Source organism: Oncorhynchus clarkii, chromosome 27 (genome assembly GCF_045791955.1).
Source record: "Oncorhynchus clarkii lewisi isolate Uvic-CL-2024 chromosome 27, UVic_Ocla_1.0, whole genome shotgun sequence".
Classification (NCBI taxonomy): Eukaryota; Metazoa; Chordata; class Actinopteri; order Salmoniformes; family Salmonidae; genus Oncorhynchus; species Oncorhynchus clarkii.
The window spans coordinates 3,541,624-3,561,881 of record NC_092173.1 but is presented as its reverse complement, the minus strand read 5'-3'; the positions used below and the strand labels follow the sequence as shown (position 1 = coordinate 3,561,881).

The following is a 20,258-nucleotide window of genomic DNA, read 5'->3' as shown; positions in this document are numbered from 1 at the left end:
AAGCATTGGATTGGTGGAGCCATGGGCTAGTGGGAGGTTTCACTACATTTCTTATACCAGTCATTTCCTGGTATAATCAGTAAAGGGAAGTGGACATGTGCACATTTTGGGAGGGAGGAGAGATAATTGGGATATAGGTTATTGATGTATCACCTGTTTTTGTGACACTTCTCTTTTTCCTCACCCAGTTTCACGTCAACTATACAGTCAGGTCCATAATTATTGTCACCCTCGATAATGATTAGCAAAAAATACTATATAAAATAACTAATAAAAATACTGAGCTATATTGTATGCTAAAAATATAATAAAACATATACGTATATATATTATTTTATGGGAGCTATAAATACAGTATATATATTATTTTATGGGAGCTATATATACAGTGTATATACATATATATATATATATATATATATTATTTTATGGGAGCTATATATACAGTATATATATATATATATTGGAAGTTGAGTTAACTCATCGTGACATAACCAGAGCTTGGCTCCTATGCTTGGTAATGCAATGCAGTGTGACAGGTACTGAACAGCAGGAAGAAGCAAACATTGATGATTTGTATGTAGGTTACTGCAACGCTGGCTTCTGGTGCAGGGAGGGGGCGTACTCCCCCAGTCCTGTGGACGGCCTCTCAGGCTTTCCGTGTCCTGCTGGACAATACTGCCCCTCAGGTAGCTCTGTTCCTACTCCTACTGCGTAGCTTTCAAATACTTGTTTTTTTACTTTGAGTAGCCTAGAGATGATGTATAATATCACTCAGTATTAATACTGCATCTGACCAGTTTGATCATTACAGTACTGTTATAAACTGACTGGAGGTTTCGGACCAGTAATCTCGCTGCGTAGTGTATACTGCTGGATCCATCAATAGATTTGTGTAAACAGTTTATGATGGGATTTTACAACACACCAGTTGCCAAGACATTGTAGGCGTTGAGATTTCTCTGGATCTGCTCTGCAGGTACCCCTGCCCCGGTGGCCTGTCCTTTGGGTACCTGGTCTAACAGTACTGGCCTGGCGAACCAGGAAGAGTGCCGACCCTGCCCTGGAGGACTCTACTGTGACTCTATCAGCCTCACTGCTCCCACTGGGTCTTGCACTGGAGGGTATACACCAAACACTGTCTCACTCATACACAGGCTGAGTTCCAACTCCCTACCCCTTTCCCCTGAAGTGGGAGTTTTCATACTCCCCCTCGTGGATTCAAAAGGAGAGTTCACCTAAAACATAGTTCTACTTTATACTATATAACTACACCAAGCGTTTGATTGATGTACGAAGGGGAGTCGTATTTCTTACGCCGTCGTTCCATGGGGAGTAAACACGGGCACACTCAGGGAAAAAGGGTAGATAATCTGACAAAAGATACAGTATTTGTTTGTTTTATTCAGTAGTTCAGTTAACATGTGTTCTTCCTTTTCTGTGCAGATATTATTGTCTTGAGAGAGCAGTGACACCCACTCCCGCTGATGGCCCTACAGGCGGACCCTGTCTAGAGGGTCACTATTGTCCCGTAGGAACCACTCAGCCTTTGTCCTGTGATCCAGGGACGTATATGATTGTAACACATGCAACTCAATGTGAGCCCTGTACCGCTGGCTGGTACTGTGTGACAGGCACCCTGCAACTGTGTCCTGCAGGTCAGTAAAGCAATTATTATATTTTCAAACATAAGTTGAAAAACGAATGTAAGATATCATTGATAAAAACCCTCGACACCAGCTATTCTAGGTCTCTCAAACAACAATACGGTGTCCTTCATTACTTAAGCAACCTTTTTAGGGTATCTGTACTTTCATTAACTTTTTTACTCCATACACTTTCCCTGACACCCAAAAGTACTCATTTTGAACTGCTTAGCAGGACATGAAAACTGTCCATTTCACGCACTTATCAAGAGAACATCCCTGGTCATCCCTACAGCCTCTGATCTTGCGGACCCAAGATCAGAGGCTGAGTGTTGGAGTGTGCCCCTGGCTATCTGTAATTTGCAAAAACAAGAACCTTGTGTAATCTGGTTTGCTTAAAGATTCACTGTGCAGAAATTGCTCTGCCATTTCCTTGTTGCTAAAATAGTTTGCCTAGCCTTAGTTTATGTTACAAAACAAGCAAGTATAATGTAGAGAATCATTGTGCCATCTAAACTACTGTGAAATATATTTTCCATAACCAAAACTATTGTATTTTCACCTTTTTGAAGCTGGTGCACAAATCCGAATGTAAAAGAAGCAAAAATGGAACTTAAGAACGGGAAGCATAGAACAGCCCTACCTCTTCTTAGACTTGCTTTTGATGGGAATGACAGATCTATAACACACATTTCTATGTGCATTTGGTCAGCTTGGCCAAAAAAGTTACATATTGCAGCTTTTATTATAAGGAATTTGAAATGATTTATACTTTTACGTTTACTTTTGATACTTAAGTATATTTAACACCAAATACTTTTAGACTTTAACTCTAGTAGTATTTTACTTGATATCTTTCACTTAGGTCATTTAAGGCATCTTTACTTTTACTCAAGGATGACAATTGGGTACTTTTTCCACCACTGCTCATTACGAGACTACATTGATGAGGATATGAAAATCGGCAACTATCTATACTGTATAACCACAGCACCCCACATTTCGAAAAAGTGGAACTTTTGATTGAGTGGCACATTTGGTTCGTACTCTTGCACCAAGAAAAGTCCAATCTTCTTTTTTTCTTTGCCCTCTAGGTTTTTACTGTCCCGTGGGAACGGGATATGACTTGAGAGCTTGTCCGGAGGGCACATACAGCCCTGAGCTGGGCTTGACATCCATCAGCCAGTGCAGGCAGTGTGACGGTGGCCATTACTGTCCACTTAGGAATGGCACCTCAGTCACAGGACAGTGCCTGGAGGGGTATTACTGCTCCTACGGAAACACCTCTCCACAGCCTTCCTCTCACTCTGCAGGTGATGCACATGCACCATTCATGTTGGACAGTCTCTATCTAATAATGGTTCTGGTCGCACTTTAAATTAACTACAACTTATAAAGAATTCATAGAATGTTCATAATGTCTTCATGAGAACTATATATATGCTTCGTACATATTTTATGAGCAAAGGTCTTCACATTTGGTGATATGCCAAAGATTTAAAGATTTTAAAGTTACAGCTCGTTTAAAGAGGGACTGTGGCTCCTTCTATTACAACTCACATGCACATTGGATCTGTTTGATGAGACACTGTACTGTCTTTGCTTCAGGTGGAGGACCATGCCCTGCAGGTCACTACTGCCCTAGAGGCACCATCGATCCTCAACCTTGCCCCATTGGCACGTTCAGCAACCTGACCAAACTAGTCTCCCAGGTATATTAGTTTCTCAAGGCTCAATACGCTCAATATTCCTGTCATTTCCTCCCAAGACCACAGCACAGTGACTGCAGCCTGAGCTGTTGTTGCTATGCTCTACCTTCTCCCATAGAACGGCTGCCGGCCCTGCTCCCCAGGTTATTACTGTGACGCGTCTGGGCTAACAGCACCTACAGGGGAATGCTGGGAAGGTTTTTATTGTCGCCGTGGAGCAGTTTTCCCCAACAGCCCTATCAGAGACAGCCGAGGAGGGCCGTGTCCACGAGGTAACTCACCAATCCACACCACCTCCCCTGGGTTCGCAAATATAAAGGACTCCCCAGAATACTGTCTCTATCTCTCTTCTCTTCTCTCTCTCTCTCTCTCTCTCTCTCTCTCTCTCTCTCTCTCCGTTTTCCTCAATCTTCTTTCTCCCCAAAGTGCTGTCTCTGTCGCCCCTATTGTCTGTCTCTCTCTATCTCTGTGTCTTTCTCTACCTCTCTCTCGGTTTTTCTCTCTCCACTCATTGTTTCCTATTTCTCACACGCAGGTTATTTTTGCGCTAAGGGTTCGTCAGCTCCGCGAGAGTGTCCCCAGGGAGCCGTCAGTTTAGAGGAGGGTCGATCCAGCTGCAGCCCCTGTCCCCAGGGGTACGGTTACACACACACACACACTGCTCCCTCAGAGTAACTTCTCTCTAATACTGCTCTAACAAAGGCATACACTCAGTGTGCACACACATGCCCATAGGCTCCATGGGATTAAAGCTGTGAAGATAATATTATTGAATCATGTTGTTTTATCTTTGACTCCCGAGTGGCGCAGCGGTCTAAGGCAGTGCTAGAGGTGTCACGACAGACCCAGTTTCGATCCCGGGCTGTATCCCAAGCGGCTGTGATACGGAGTTCCATAGGGCGGTTCTCAATTGGCCCAGTGTCGTCCAAGTTAGGGGAGGGTTTGGCTGGGGGGGGGGGATTTACAAGTAGCCGTCATTGTAAATAAGAATTTGTTTGACTTGCCTAGTTAAATAAAGGTTAGAGATCTATTATGTGATATGTAACATCTACAGCTCCGAGCCTGTTCCTCTTTCTAAGATCTGCTTTTATGGGGTACATAATGAAATCTGACAAATTGTATTGCCCACATTTTTGATTCCCGGAGAGAGAGAGAGAGAGAGAGAGAGAGAGAGAGAGAGAGAGAGAGAGAGTGTGTGTGTGTGTGTGTGTCGCGTGCGTTTGTGCGAGTTTTCCCTTTGGTGTGTATTATGATCAATCAGATCCCAGCTTCTTACATACAGTATTTATTTCCTTTTCTCCAGTTATTACTGTCCTGGCAACAGCTCCCTCCATGAAACCAATGAGTGCCCTGCGGGTCATTACTGCCCAAATGGCACCTCCTCTCAGTACCAGTACCCATGCCCTGCTGGGACCAGCAACCCACACACTAGGATGGGCAGTCCACAGGACTGCCTGCCATGCCCCCCAGGTTGTACACATCTGGTTGTTATTGTCTATTGTTATTGTCTATTTCATCTTATTTCTAATTATTTTAATAGATCAAACAGTTCAAGATGTCAAAAAGTTACTTTTCAAGATGCCTGTGCTGCGGTAATGCACATCATTAATATCACCCTATCACCCAGGATGAAGCCAAGCGTCAAGTTCATTATCCATCATCTAACAACATTGTACAATAACCATTATAATGAAATACTTTCTTAAATAGGCCCCTGGCAGTGCAGTGACCTCCATTTTGAAACGTAGGTTATTTTTGCTGGACTGTATAAGTTAACCCAACGGTACTTCATCTGTACAGGTATACATATAGTAACTGATAGAACTACACAGGCCTTTTATTGAAACATTTCTTAACATTTAACATGTTTGAGGTGCAAGCGGATGCCACATTCACCCATTGCCGCATTTTATAGCTATTTTAAAAGGTGATCTATCTAGTGATCCTGGTCTGATTGAGTGCTGGTCTAGGATCAGTTTGCCTAGATTATAATGAATAAGCTTACATGGAATGGGAGAACCTGATCCAAGATCAGATGAAAACAGGCCCTGGTCTGATTGGTCCTACCTCCTTTTCTCAGGGTTTTTCTGTGCCTTTCCGGGACTGAGTGCCGTATCGGGCCAATGCATCGCTGGCTATCATTGCCACTCTGGAGCAGTATCCCCGAAACCAGAAGACGGTGTGACCGGTGAGCGGTGTCCCCAAGGTCATTACTGTCCAGAGGGCTTGGCTGCAGCGCCACGTCCCTGTCCTCTAGGATATTATAGCAACACCACCAGGAACACACAACTCTCTGACTGCCTGCCCTGCCCTGCAGGTTGGTGCTGATCAAACACATTTTAGTTTAAGTACAAACCACTATTCTTTATCTCACGAAGAAACATTTTCTGATGGATGTTTGACTGATATACTGCACATGCAGTTTCTTCAGGGAGGACAAGTTATATACATTCAATTTGAATAGTGAATTATATTTGACTGGCATAAAAATGACTTGTTGGGCTCCTTTTAAATTGCGCAACAGTGAAGACTTCTCTCTCAAATGCAGGGTTCATTTGTGCCAGCAGAGGGCTCTCCATCCCTTCTCATCTCTGCCAGGCTGGCTCCTACTGCCCTTACAGACACAACTCCAGCCTCCCTGGCTCTATCACCTGCTCAGCTGGGCATATGTGCCCACTTGGCAGTGCCATCCAGGTTCCCTGTGTGCCAGGGACTTACCAGGATCAATCTGGGCAGGTAGGGTGGAGGACATTCATAGCAGTATCATCTTGACCCCCGGTCTAGTAAAGCTGAACAGTTTGTAGGGCCAGGAGTTTTTCTTGACCATGTAATCTAACCAGGAAAAAAGACTCTACATACACTGAATGCTGCGTGTTAATTAATATATTCTATATCATCCCTTTCACAGGCAGAGTGTTTGACCTGTCCAGCAGGGTTTTACTGTGCAGGCTCAGTACATCCTAACACAGAACAGGAGGTGGGAACACACATGCCAACCCCTTGTCTGAAGGGACACTACTGCCCCCCAGGTAGTGCATATTTGTCCGTATTGTAATAAGTGCCACGCATACCATAGTGGTCGAAGACATTGCTAAGAATGACACTAGACTATATGGCATCTGTGTGTGATTATTTTTGTTCTCTAGGCACACGGTCTGGTGTGGAGTACCCATGCCCAGCTGGCACGTTTAGTGGGCAGACCAGCACGTCTAATAAGAGTGGGTGTGTGCCCTGCCCTCCAGGGAAGTACTGCAGCTCTGCAGGGTTGGCAGTGCCTACTGGGCAATGCTCTCCTGGGTGGGTGGCAGCGTTATAAAAAAAAACAACCATCTTGAATCGTATCTTTGGTTCAGCATGTATGGTCCTTGAGATGTATGTTGCACTGTCTCTATAATTGTGTTCCCGTTTCTTCCTCTATGTTCACTCTCTCCACCTTTCTTTCTTGTTTTTTCTATCTCGTTCTTTCTCTCTTTCTATTTGCTCTCTCTCTTTCCCTCTACCTCTCTCCCTCCTTCCCTCCTCTAGGTACCTTTGTATCCGAGGCTCTGTTACTTCTCAGCCAGCTGGAGATCCTACAGGTGGAAAATGCATCGCTGGGTCCTACTGCCCACTGGGTACCAGTCACATGCTTCTATGCCCGCCTGGCACTTTCAGCTCCTTAGAAGGTGACATTTAAACTGGGGACATTTCAATATGAAGATCTTTAAAAATATATATATATATCCTCTACTGTATGTGTCACATTTATGTAAGCGTGGTTACTGTGTATGGCCCTTATAAATTATAGGTTTGTCATTATCTTTCATATAAAATGAACACATTCATATTGATTACATATGACTGAATGGAAGCCCTGAATTATATGAAAATGATGACCATTAATAAATGTAATGTAGAATAATTATATGGAAATGAACTCCATGTTTTCTGGTGTGTTTGCTGTGCAGGGGCAGTATCTGTGGCTGCGTGCCAGCCCTGTGTGCCTGGGCAGTACTGTGCAGACTTTGGCCTTGCCTCCCCATCTGGTCCCTGCAGCGCTGGGTTCTACTGCCCAACAGGATCCAGAACCCCCATGCCAAATCATAATGCAACAAGAAATAATGAAACAAGTAATAATTACAACAAGTACTTTAATCAGGTGTTCTAGTTCAGGGCTCCAACAAAATTGTGAAATGTCTCTGGGTCCCCGAGGAGAGGTTTGAAAACGGCAGATTCATTCAAAATGAGTAGAGACAGGAGTTTTTCCTGACTATGTGGGACCTAACCAGGAAAAACTCTGGTCTAAAATAATAGACTAGATCTAGCACCCTGGCTATTTCTTTGACAGGTCATGGGGTCAGGTAAAACTCCAGGCCCCACTATTGATAATGACATAACATATGTTGTCCCTGTTACAGGAAATGCAACTTCTGTATATCCTCCTCGTGATGGAGAGGTCTTGGAACAGATCAATGGAGACCTGTGTCCAGGAGGCCACTACTGTCCGATTGGGACTGCTCAGCCAATACCCTGCCCCCCAGGTACACTATATTATAATCAGACAAGTTCCAAGGGCAATAGAACCTAATAGGTGTAACAATAAAGCTGTCATTAAGGCAGCTCATTAGAACATGTAATCTGGCACTGGCACTCGTGATCGATGTGGCAATGTTATGCTATTTCTATTTAGTGTGTGTGTGGGTGTGTGTGTGTGTGTGTGTGTGTGTGTGTGTGTGTGTGTGTGTGTGCGCGTGCGTGCGTGCGTGCGTGCGTGCGTACGTGCGTGGTTTGTGCCACTTTCGATAACACGTGATTTGGTCCTTTAACAAGATTAGACCATGCTAGACCAAAAATAGATCTTCCCTTTGTTTGGCAGCATGATTTATGTGAAGTGTCTACGACTGTTGCTAGATTGAATAAACTGTTCATTTAGTGCTCCAAGGTGTCAGATACAAGACAGACTCTTGGCAGGCTACATAATGTCCCTCGTTGGTAAAAGGATGGTCTTTCTGTGGAACAATAATCAAACTAGATGCAATTATTAGATATACTAGAGCATTTCCCCCCCCTAAACCCTCGTGGACAGATTACGCAATATTTGACTTCCAAGTTAACCGAGATTACCCCCCCCCCTTCTATTTCCTCTATTCCAGGCACCTTTCTGGGTGGATATGGTGGTCAATCAGAGGCAGACTGTGAGGCTTGTCCGTCTGGATTCTACTGCCCTGTGTGGGGGCAGACCACCACAGACCTCCACTGTCCCCAGGGTTGGTTCTGTCCAGTAGGCGCTGTATCAGGGCATCAACCAGGTAAACCGGGTACAGACAGGAAGAGAATGGCCTGGTTCCTCCCTAGGTTCCTTCCTTTGTTTTGGTTTATACTGGCCACTGTGCTTTTGCTTTGCCTGCTCTTTGGGGTCTGAGCAGGGTAATTGTAAAGCACTTTGTGTCATCTGCTCATGTAAAAAGGGCTTTATAAAACAAACTTGATTGTCTGCTCCATACTTCTGGTTATTATGTGCGGTCTCATTCTTCTCAGAGTACTCATCAGCAAGGGAGAGAAGGAGAAAGCCAGGGATGGGTGAATTACTGTAGATAAATGGGGATAATGTCCACTCATTGTTTGTATGGCATGACAATTAACAAAAGAAAAGTTGGCTGCTACACATACAGAATGGCGCTGTGCTAGCCAAAAGTGTTTTTTTTTCCCTCCTTTGGTGAGGTGCTGATTAACGGAAAATAAACTATACAAATGAAAAAGAAAGTTGCACGCTCAAGAACAGATGTGTGTGACTTTTTTTTTCATTTGTCTATTTTCTGTGTCAAGTTGAATGTGCATAAACACTCTCGATTTCAATGGATTAATTTCCTCATCAGCAAGGTTCATAAATAGCCTCCATAAATAGTAGGATGCAACTCCTCCATGCTGCCACAGTCATTACACCCACTTCTCCCTGCAGTCCACAGGGTCTCCCAGCAGGGGCTAAATAATCCAATAGCGTTGCCATGACACCTAATTGAATATTTATAACGTTTGCTTTTTTTTCCTGTTTTGTTGCACTGCGTTTAGAATGTCAGTGCCCATCTGGTCATTCGTGCCCGTATGGAAGTGCCAAGCCGGTCATCTGTGCCCCTGGCACCTATCAGTCTTTGATTGGTCAGTCTACATGCAAGACCTGCCCACCAGGTGACTACCATGAATGCTTGTATGATTCAAGGACACTTTTCTAGCATATTTTCAATGCTATTCGGCCTAAATCCTGACCAGGAAATCCACCCTTTTTAGCTAGCCCAGCTAGCCCGTTCAGATAGCTTGGTCTCAGATCTGTTTGTGCTGACTTAGGGTCACTCATCTGGACCTGACTAGGACTCCACACTACATGAAATTTGTCATCCATTTAGCATAGTTTATATGTCTTTGGTAAATAAAAAAAAACTTATTGATAATAAAGAACATTCTTTTCCAGACAGCCTCACTCTTTACTTTTCTGTTCCAGGTTTTTATTGTGTGGAGGGAACCTCTGTCCCAGCACCGTGCCCAGTTGGCAGTGTGAGTCAGGCTGAGGGGAGAGCATCTCAGAGGGAGTGTTCTCCATGCCCTCCTGGGCTCTACTGCAACAGCAGTGCTCTCACCTCTCCCTCAGGACCCTGCTCTCCAGGTAAACACAGGATAATGTTTTAATAACCTTTTAATATCATACAATTTCAGACTGCCCATGTTCTCCAGGTTAGACACACTATACAGTAATAACGTATGACTAACATTTTAATAAGATATTGTTTCAGGCATTGCCCATGTGCTTGGGGGACTCCCATTTTTTCCGGCAGAATTTTTTGTGACCCTTGTGACACTGACTTTGAATAACACTGCCTTAGGTGATGGCAATCTTGGTGTCTGTTTTTATTGACGAGCTGTTCATTGTCTTTCCTCCTGTATGTCTGAAAGGCCACTTCTGTTCCCGCGGAGCTACTGTTCCTGATCCAGTCTCCCAGACCTTTGGGGATGTCTGCCCTCTAGGACACTACTGCCCAGAGGGTAGTGTGTCGCCCAGACCCTGTTCTGTGGGTAGCTACCTTCCAGAGAGGGGCGCTCCATCCCCTTCCCGCTGCTACCCTTGTCCCCCGGGAAGATACTGCCTCAACCCAGGCTCCTCACAATTCACAGGTGTGGAAAAACTCTCAACATTGCCTGGAGTTTTTCCTGGTCAGGTCACCAGGGGGTGTAATCATGACGCAGATTCTGTTGCAAAACGTTTCGTATGTTGCAAAACGTTTTACAACAGAAACCGTTTACTCCAAACTGAATGAGCAAACAAAAGTTTCTATTGGACAAATTGATCTATGTCCCTCCCTGTTCCGTTTGCTCTGTTTGCTTCCGTTTCGTTCTTAAACGGTAAATGGTTTTCGTCAAACCAGGGCCTCCGGCATTTGGTCATGTGACCAGGAAGAGAAATCTGTGGCTACATATCATACAATTAGGCTCATTTTGCACATTTGTAATTCCATGTTTCATATAACGTTTGTACCTTGTTTCATGTTCACGTCAATGCCACACTCCTCTATACTGTAGGTCCTTGCTCCCCTGGTTTCTACTGTAGTGGCGGTGCAGACAGTGCTATACCCCAGGCTAACTCCTCCCAGCTCAGCTGCCTTTGTGGCATGATAAAGGTCCATCCTACTAACCAAGATCTTTGTTCCTGGTTACACAACACTTCCTGCTCACCTAACAGTATAGATACAGGTAAGGCAGTGTATATTTGACCATCAGAAAATAAATGGTGGCAGACGGCCGGTGCGCTAACCCAATGTTAAAGGCCCAGTGCAGGCGTTTTTATGTCAATATCAAATCGTTTCTGGGTAACAATTAAGTACCTTACTGTGATACTTTTTATCAACTAAAGTCTGTGTGTTTAAGCTAGAGACTCTTTTTTTGAGAGATGAGTGAGGATCTTCTGAGTTGTTTCCCTCACAAAAACATCTGGAAAGATCATACGGTTTGAGTTACAAACTATTTAACCTAACCCTCATTCACAAACCTAACCTTAACCATTAATTAATTTTGACCACTATGCCTAAATTAAGTTTTTCTTTTGCTGGTCGACTATCCACTTCCGACAGGTCATGGACTCTATAGTCTCTTCTAACAGACTGTCGAATAGCTGGCCAGCATGCACGCAAGATTGATGATGGACTGTAGAGCTTGGAGGTGAATGCAAATGAGTTACAGTTGGAGGTTATAGCCTAAACATATGTTTATTGCGTCATGTCCATTTTTAGATGGAGATGGGAGCTGGATGGATGTCGTAGCTAGGCCATGGTCAGGTCAGGCCTTGGCCGACTCTACACCTCATCTCAGGAGCCCACTTTATAAATGTGCTAACTTCAAAGGCGATGTATGTCCCAAAGGTATGCATTGCCCGCTATCTGAACTCTTGTACTCGAACGGTTGCTTCTATTTATGCCAATAGACTTAAAAACGGTGCAACGTATTTAGTAGATAGTCAGGCTTTTTATTTTTTTACCCGTGTTGTATTAAAGTGTGTTTTCTTGTAGAGCATACTAATAATGGACTGGATTCATCTATTTTTTTTCCAGGTTTTCAAAGGGCTTTACATTGTATGGGTTTAAACTCACCTCATCCACTACCAATTTATAGCATCAACCACAATATGTGTATGACTTTCCTATAGGTTTCTACTGTCCTGTAGGATCGGCTTACCCTCAGCCCTGTGACACTGGCTTCTACTGTGGTCAGACTGGCCTGGAAGCCCCCAGTGGCCTCTGTACCCCAGGCTATTTCTGCTCCAGGGGTTCCACGACCCCTCACGCCTCACTCTGCCCCCCAGGACACTACTGCCCCCAGGGCACACCTCTCCCTCTACCTTGCCCTCCTGGAACCCTGAAGGGTAAGAAACAAAAACACTAGCCTGGTCCGAGATCTGTTTGTGCTGTATAGCCAACAACGACCTTAGGAGTTGGATACATCAGATCTGGGACTAGGCTACAACAACATTGTTGTTTCACTGTTAATGAATCCCTGGTTAAATTTTTGACTATGACGATCATTGCAGGATATTTTGAGATTTTTGAATATCCTGCAAGGATCCTATAGGTCAGGATACTGTGAAAGATTAGAGGATAGGCCACCGTTTAAAAAAATAATAAGTTGCAAACGCTATCAGGAAGTATTGTTGAAGAGTCACATCACCCTGTTGTTGCTGTCGATGCTGATGTCCTCACATACCCTGCTATCGAGCGTTTCTTATTGTACAAATTCAGATAGAACTTCCCCATTTCGGAACCATTTTTTTTCCTTTCGTGCCTACTGAACGTGACCCCGACCTAGGGCTGTCATCCTGCTAGCTATTTACTGGTGCTGTGGAATATGAAAACGTAGTTCATTTAAAACCATTCTCCCCATGGCTACTATGACAGAGAGGTTGGTCACAATTGAATCTGTGTTTTGGAATGGGGCAAATAAAATCCTATATAATCAATGTTCTATAACGCTCAGAAAATGTTATGTCAGTCTGATGTGATTTTCTGATGCTGACTCACAGATCTGTGCCACTGTGTGTTGTTAGGTCGATCAGGCGGGTCCACAGTGGACGATTGCCAGCCTTGCCCCCCTGGTCATTACTGCGATCAGATAGGCTTGGCCGAGCCCAGCGGTCAGTGTGCTGCTGGCTACTACTGTCCTGGGGGACAGAGCACTGATAGACCGTCGCAACATGTGTGTGGAGTTGGTCATTTCTGCAAGGAGGTTAGTGCAAATGTGAAAATGTCCTCGGGGCTTGTGCAGTATACAGTATGGCTAATGTACTTTATCCATACTGTACTAGCATACCACCTAGAATGCATGTCCAATTCATTGCTAATATATTATCATACTATGTATTATATGTCATAGTACAAATGTGTGTGTTGCTGGTCTTTCAGGGTAGCGTGAGAGAGAGAGCCTGTGCCCCAGGCAGCTACCAGCCTAGTGAGGGTCAGCACCGATGTGAGGTGTGTCCTTCTGGCTTCTACTGTCTTGAAGAAGGTAAGCCAATATATCTTATTAATTTTTATTTCAATAGGTTTTTTATTGATGCCTTGATAAAATAACAAGACAGACCCATCACATCATAGATAATGACACACACACACACAATAAGTGACAAGTAAACATTTATGATTAATGATCAAATGAAATGAATGAGCAATTTACTGTTAAACCCATACGGCTAAAACATGATGACTTCCGATTTTTCTGTGGCACCCACTCCCATCAAAGTTGCCCATCCCTGCCTCAAACCAATCACCAGGACCACAATCTTCTTCCAAACACTAACAGAAACACATCCAGGTCTAGAATGGGCTGGAGCAGGGGCTGGGGGACCGCTAGCACAAGCCATATATTAATGTGTGTAGACCAGGGCTCTCCAACCCTGTTCCTGGAGAACTACCCTCCTGTAGGTTTTTCGCTCCAACCCCAGTTGGAACCAACCTGATTTAGCAAATCAATCAGCTAATTATTAGATTCAGGTGTGCTAGATTAGGGTTAGAACTAAAACCTACAGGACGGTAGCTCTCCAGGAATAGGGTTGAAGATGATTGGTGTAGACCTTGTTGTCTTGCTTTAGAGTTAATCAGAAGAGACTCCTCACAATAAACAAAGAGATGACAATATCAGAACTTAGGATAAGACCCAGATGCAGACAGCTAGAGTCACAGATGTTTATTGACCCAAACAGGGGGCAAGCCAAAGACAGGTCAAAGGCAGACAGAGGTCCGTAATCCAGGGCAGAGTCAATAAGGTACAGAACAGCAGGCAGGCTCGGAGTCAGAACAGGCAGAGATTAGTAAATGGGTCAGAGTCAGGCAGGTACAGAATGGCAGGCAGTCTCGGGGTCTGGAAACAAGAGACAAAGGGCTGTGAGAAAACATGAAAACTGGGATGAATGCAGAAGGTACGGGGCAACAGAAGACGAACAGCAGAGGGGCTAATGATCTTGGAGATCAATAAAGTGGGGGGTAAGTTTGCAGGACCTCACCCGGAAGCGGCAGGTCACAAGTGGACAGCCATACCCTCTGCCCGAGACGATCCAGGGGAGCCGAGGTCCGGGGGCAGTCCGCTTGTCGCTGATACCTGGAGGTGGTCTTGAGATGAGCCGACCGGGCTCTCTTCCAGGTACGGCGACAGCGGCGGACAAGCATCTGGGCCGAGGGTATGCCGACCTCTTCCTCTTGCTCTGGGAAGAGCGGGCTGATATCCCAGGGAACACTCAAAAGGCGAGAGCCCAGTGGCAGAGCAAGGGAGGGTGTTGCGGGCATATTCAACCCACATGAGTTGCTGACTCCAGGTGGTAGGGTTGGCAGAGAGAAGGCAGCGAAGAGACATCTCCAGGTCTTGATTGGCTCGCTCCGACTGGCTTTTGGACTGCGGGTGGAACCCGGAGGACAGGCTGGCCGACGACCCACTGAGCATGCAGAATGCTTTCCAGAACCGGGACGAGAGCTGAGGGCCCCAGTCTGAGACCATGTCCACTGGGAGTCCATGGATCCTGAAGACGTGCTGCACCATGAGCCGGGCCGTCTCTTTAGCAGAGGGTAACTTGGGGAGAGGAATGAGTGGCTTTGGAAAACCGGTCCACTACTGTCAGGATGGCGGTGTTGCCATCAGACGGGGGAAGACCCGTGACGAAGTCCAGGGATATGTGAGACCAGGGACAGTGAGGGACAGGCAGTGGTTGAAGAAGACCGCGCAAGTGTCAACGAACCCGGCGACGTCCGGAACCATGGTAGGCTACCAAAAGCGTTGTCGCACAAAAGGCCAGGGTCCGACAGGAGCCCGGGTGACAGGCAAGCCTGGAGGAGTGGGCCCACTCCAGGACAGACCAGCGGACAGAGTCAGGCACAAACATCCAGTTATCTGGGCCCATCCCTGGGGTTCAACTGGGAACGTTGCGCCTCATGGACTTGCTGAGTGCCGTTGCCAGACACGAGGTGGGAGGGATGGTCTCGTGTTCCGAGGGTGTAGCCGCGGGGCTATAGCAGTGTGACAGCTCTTCTGGCTTGATGTTCCTGGATTCTGGTCGGAAGGAGAGGGAGAAGTTAAACTGGGTAAAAATCAGGGCCCACCTAGCATGCTTGGAATTGAGACGCTTGGCGGAGCGGAGATATTCCAGGTTCTTGTGGTCCGTCCACACAATGAAGGGATGTTCCGCCCCCTCCAACCAGTGTCTCCACTCCTCCAATGCCATCTTTACTGCGAGAAGCTCACGATTCCCCAGTTCTTCTCCGTGGCATTGAAGCAATGGGAGAAGAAGGCACAGGGATGTAACTTGAGGTCAAGGGCAGAGCGCTGGGACAGGACATCCCCAATCTGACATCCGAAGCATTGGCCTCCACCAAAAACTGACGGGACGGGTCAGGATGAACCAATATGGGAGCAGTGGTGAAGCAGTGCTTGAGGTCCCGGAACGCCCGATCAGCAGCTGGGGACCATGTGAACGGAACCTTGGGAGAGGTGAGTGCAGACAGGGGGGAAGCCAGGGTGCTGTAACCCTGGATAAAGCGGCGATAGAAGTTGGCAAATCCCAAGAAACATTGCAGCTGCATTCTGGGCGTAGGTGTAGGGCCAATCCACCACGGCTCTCACTTTCCCGGGATCCATCTGTACATTCCCAGCAGCGATGATATAACCAAGGAAGGAGATAGTGGAGCGATGGAATTCACATTTCTCCGCTTTCACAAAAAGCTGGTTCTCCAGGACGCGCTGGAGGACCTGTCGGACGTGGAGCACGTGTTCTTGGGCTGAGTGGGAGAAAAAAAGGATGTCATCGAGGTAGACGAAAACACAGGTGGGATACTGGGGATAATGAGGAATATGGGCGACACCTGGAGGGGGGTGGAGACAAGATCAAAGACAGGTGAAACAGATCAGTGTGTTACAGACAATACATCCGTTTTCAAGCTTCATCAGTTATTTTTATGTGCTGAGTGACAGGAAGTTGTATGCAGAGTGGTACACCAACAATCGAACCCTCTAACGTCAAAAACTACAGACCGGTATGCCTTCTTTTTTTCTTTCCAAAACACTTGAGCATGCTGTCTGTGCCTTCATTATCTCTCATAATGAGCTTCTAGACCCTAACGAGTCAGGCTTCGGGTGAGTCATGGCTATTTCCTTGCCGTCAAAATTAGCTAAAAAATAGTCCTCTATCCATAGCTATTATAATTTTTTATGGTCTCTGACTGTCTAGCTTTTTTTTAATGAAAGTTAGCAAGCTGAACAGAGTGAAGAGACTGTTAAAAAGAAAAATGCTATTACAACCTCTTTGCAATAAGGAATTGAGACCAAAAGCTTAAGAGAAGTTTCAAGTGTAATTTCAAGTTATACCAAGGGTACAGTCAGCTGAGTACATGCATTTAGATAGTTCACAACACATTTTATACTCTTCCCTTATACAATTCGTGGCCAAAAGTTTTGAGAATGACACAAATATAATACTGAAGTATAATTACAAGCATTTCATAAGTATCAAAGGCTTTTATTGACAATTACATGAAGTTGATGCAAAGAGTCACTATTTGCAGTGTTGACCCTTCTTTTTCAAGACCTCTGCAATCACCCCTGGCATGCTGTCAATTAACTTCTGGGCCACATCCTGACTGATGGCAGCCCATTATTGCATAATCAATGCTTGGAGTTTGTCAGAATTTGTGGGTCATTGTTTGTCCACCAGCCTCTTGAGGATTGACCACAAGTTCTCAATGGGATTAAGGCCTGGGGAGTTTCCTGGCCATGGACCCAAAATATCAATGTTTTGTTCCCCGATCCAGTTAGTTTTCACTTTTGCCAAGGTGCTCCATCATGCTGGAAAAGGCATTGTTCGTCACCAAACTGTTCCTGGATGGTTGGGAGAAGTTGCTCTCAGAGGATGTGTTGGTACCATTCTTTATTCATGGCTGTGTTCTTAGGCAAAATTGTGAGTGAGCCCACTCCCTTGGCTGAGAAGCAACCCCACACATGAATGTTCTCAGGATGCTTTACTGTTGACATGTCACAGGACTGATGGTAGCACTCAACTTGTCTTCTCCGGACAAGCTTTTTTCCCGGACGCCCCAAACAATCGGAAATGGGATTCATCAGAGAAAATGACTTTACCCCAGTCCTCAGCAGTCCAATCCCTTTACCTTTTGCAGAATATCAGTCTGTCCCTGATGTTTTTCCTGGAGAGAAGTGGCTTCTTTGCTGCCCTTCTTGACACCAGGCCATCCTCCAAAAGTCTTTGCCTCACTGTGCGTGCAGATGCACTCACACCTGCCTGCTGCTATTCCTGAGCAAGCTCTGTACTGGTGGTGCCCCGATCCCGCAGCTGAATTAACTTTAGGAGATGGTCCTGGAGCTTTCTGGACTTTTTTGGGCGCCCTGAAGCCTTCTTCACAACAATTGAACCGCTCTCCTTGAAGTTCTTGATGATCCAATAAATGGTTGATTTAGGTGCAATCTTACTGGCAGCAATATCCTTGCCTGTGAAGCACTTTTTGTGAAAAGCAATGATGACGGCACGTGTTAACTATGGTTGACAGAGGAAGAACAATGATTCTAAGCACCACTCTCCTTTTGAAGCTTCCAGTCTGTTATTCGAACTCAATCAGCATGACAGAGTGATCTCCAGTCTTGTCCTCATCAACACTCACACCTGTGTTAACGAGAGAATCACTGACATGATGTCAGCTGGTCCTTTTGTGGCAGGGCTGAAATACAGTTGAAATGTTTTTGGGGATTCAGTTCATTTGCATGGCAAAGAGGGACTTTGCAATTAATTGCAATTCATCTGATCACTCTTCATAACATTCTGGAGTATATGCAAATTGCCATCATACAAACTGAGGCAGCAGACTTTGTGAAAATTAATATTTGTGTCATTCTCAAAACATTTGGTCACCACTCTAGGCGTCACCTCCCCAGCTATACATTTTATGATACCAATGAATTTCCCTCTGGCTCCCCTGTGGAATGTCCATTATCCTCTATATCCATCAAGACTATAAATGTAGGTCCATCATCATTTCTACACAGTTTCGATTTGGTTTTTAGTCATTTTATCGACGATTGAGAAACATTTTCCTCCGGTTTTATTCCATGCACTTGTCATCTCCCGTTTGGACTGCTGCAACTCTCTGCTGGCTCACTGCTCGTGCCATCAAACCCCTGAAACTCTTCCAGAATGCCTCAGCCCGCCTCGTGTCTCACTTTCCCATGTTCTCCCACATCAGCCTGCAATCTGGCGCCTAGTTGAAACTCACATATATTTCAAGACCATGTCAGGACAGCTGAGTCTCTGCCCATTTTCCTGAAACATCTGAGAACCTTTTTTATTGCACTTGTCTGTTCTCACTAGCGTTGACTTTGCTGATAGTTGCTTTATTGAGGAAAAATGTTGACTTAATATGACTGTGATATGTGGTTGTCTCTAGCTACCGTAAAGCGAATGCACTAACTGTAAGTCTCTCGGCATAAGAGAGCGCTAAATGACCTAAATGTAAAATAAGTCATGAATAATTTTTTTTATATTGGTAATATACACGGAGTGTACAAACATTTATGCACACCTGCTCTTTCTATGACATGGACTGATCAGGTGAATCCAGGTGAAAGCTATGATCCCGTATTGATGTCACTTGCTAAATCAACTCTAGATCAACTTCAATCAGTGTGGATGAAGGGGAGGAGACAGGTTAAAAAATTATTTTTTAGCCTTGAGACAATTGATAGATGGATTGTGTACAGTGCCTTGCAAAAGTATTCATCCCCCTTTCCAGAACAGCCTCAGGGGTGTTCTGGGGGGGTTCAAAGTTTCAAAGTAAATGGGAAAACTAGACCTGACAATCTACTTTCTAAGAAGAACATGTACTCTGTACGTGGTGAATAAACGTTGAATAAATGTTCAACTTGCTCTTTGAAAAAAGAGCTTTATAAAATCAATTTGATTCATTGATTGATTTCATCCACCCTGAATCCAGGAAGGACACACTTGGTTCCATGCGGAAGAGGATTCTATTGTCCACGTGGAACAGCCAATCAGCATCCTTGTCCATCCGGGACCTATGGAAACTTATCAGGATTGGCTGACGAATCGGAATGCTCTTTGTGTGAACCGGGGATGTACTGTAAAGGAACAGGTATATATTAGCCTCATCCCATATGTCCCTAGGCTGCATGCATCCCAAATGGCACCCTATTCCCAATGTAGTGCACTACTTTTGACCAGGGCCCATAGGGAATAGGGTTCCATTAGTGCAGGGTATAGCAGGCTATCATTTGGTACCCAAACTGTATGTGCTCTAGCCAACTCTTCTATCGTCCGTTGTCATGCCATACAATATCATAGGAGTTAGGCTAGAGCACATGCAGGGATGATGCTAGATACAGTATATATAACACTAACAGTTCGTTTGAGTTCATAATCATGTTATTTTACATAGTTTTTCTGAATATCTTTTTTGGAAGGGAGAATTTCCCCCAGTGGTCCATGCAGTGCAGGGTTTGTGTGTTTTGGGGCCGCCTCTCAACCCTCCCCCTCAGACAACATCACAGGCGCTCCATGTCCTCCTGGATTCCACTGTCCTGTTGGAAGCTCCGTACCATCGCCCTGCCCTAAAGGCACATTCAGGTACCCACTGTGTGTGATATCTATACAAAATAAAGGCAGCTGTTAAGATATTGTCAGAGTATGTTTCATATTTACATTTTGTGTGGGACATTTTTTATTTTTTTTATTTTAATTTTAAATTTTACCCCTTTTTCTCCCCAATTTCGTGGTATCCAATTGTTTAGTAGCTACTCTCTTGTCTCATCGCTACAACTCCCGTACGGGCTCGGGAGAGACGAAGGTTGAAAGTCATGCGTCCTCCGATACACAACCCAACCAAGC

General features: G+C 45.1%; 1 protein-coding gene across 1 annotated transcript in view; it reads left to right on the top strand.

The window, feature by feature from the left end:
* The first annotated feature begins 520 nt into the window (after positions 1-520).
* Positions 521-20,258, top strand: part of LOC139386436 (multiple epidermal growth factor-like domains protein 6) — a 34,807-nt gene continuing 15,069 nt past the window's right edge. Inside the window, exons 1-25 of the mRNA XM_071132025.1 lie at positions 521-689; positions 980-1,124; positions 1,447-1,658; positions 2,741-2,959; positions 3,255-3,358; positions 3,474-3,627; positions 3,891-3,990; positions 4,659-4,825; positions 5,436-5,672; positions 5,904-6,091; positions 6,264-6,384; positions 6,502-6,652; positions 6,881-7,020; positions 7,303-7,464; positions 7,753-7,875; positions 8,488-8,643; positions 9,404-9,520; positions 9,831-9,992; positions 10,904-11,074; positions 11,611-11,739; positions 12,024-12,239; positions 12,918-13,096; positions 13,273-13,375; positions 19,348-19,506; positions 19,835-19,997. Coding sequence (XP_070988126.1) covers positions 521-689; positions 980-1,124; positions 1,447-1,658; positions 2,741-2,959; positions 3,255-3,358; positions 3,474-3,627; positions 3,891-3,990; positions 4,659-4,825; positions 5,436-5,672; positions 5,904-6,091; positions 6,264-6,384; positions 6,502-6,652; positions 6,881-7,020; positions 7,303-7,464; positions 7,753-7,875; positions 8,488-8,643; positions 9,404-9,520; positions 9,831-9,992; positions 10,904-11,074; positions 11,611-11,739; positions 12,024-12,239; positions 12,918-13,096; positions 13,273-13,375; positions 19,348-19,506; positions 19,835-19,997 — 3,947 coding nt within the window. The remainder of the gene's footprint in view (positions 690-979; positions 1,125-1,446; positions 1,659-2,740; positions 2,960-3,254; positions 3,359-3,473; positions 3,628-3,890; positions 3,991-4,658; positions 4,826-5,435; positions 5,673-5,903; positions 6,092-6,263; positions 6,385-6,501; positions 6,653-6,880; positions 7,021-7,302; positions 7,465-7,752; positions 7,876-8,487; positions 8,644-9,403; positions 9,521-9,830; positions 9,993-10,903; positions 11,075-11,610; positions 11,740-12,023; positions 12,240-12,917; positions 13,097-13,272; positions 13,376-19,347; positions 19,507-19,834; positions 19,998-20,258) is intronic.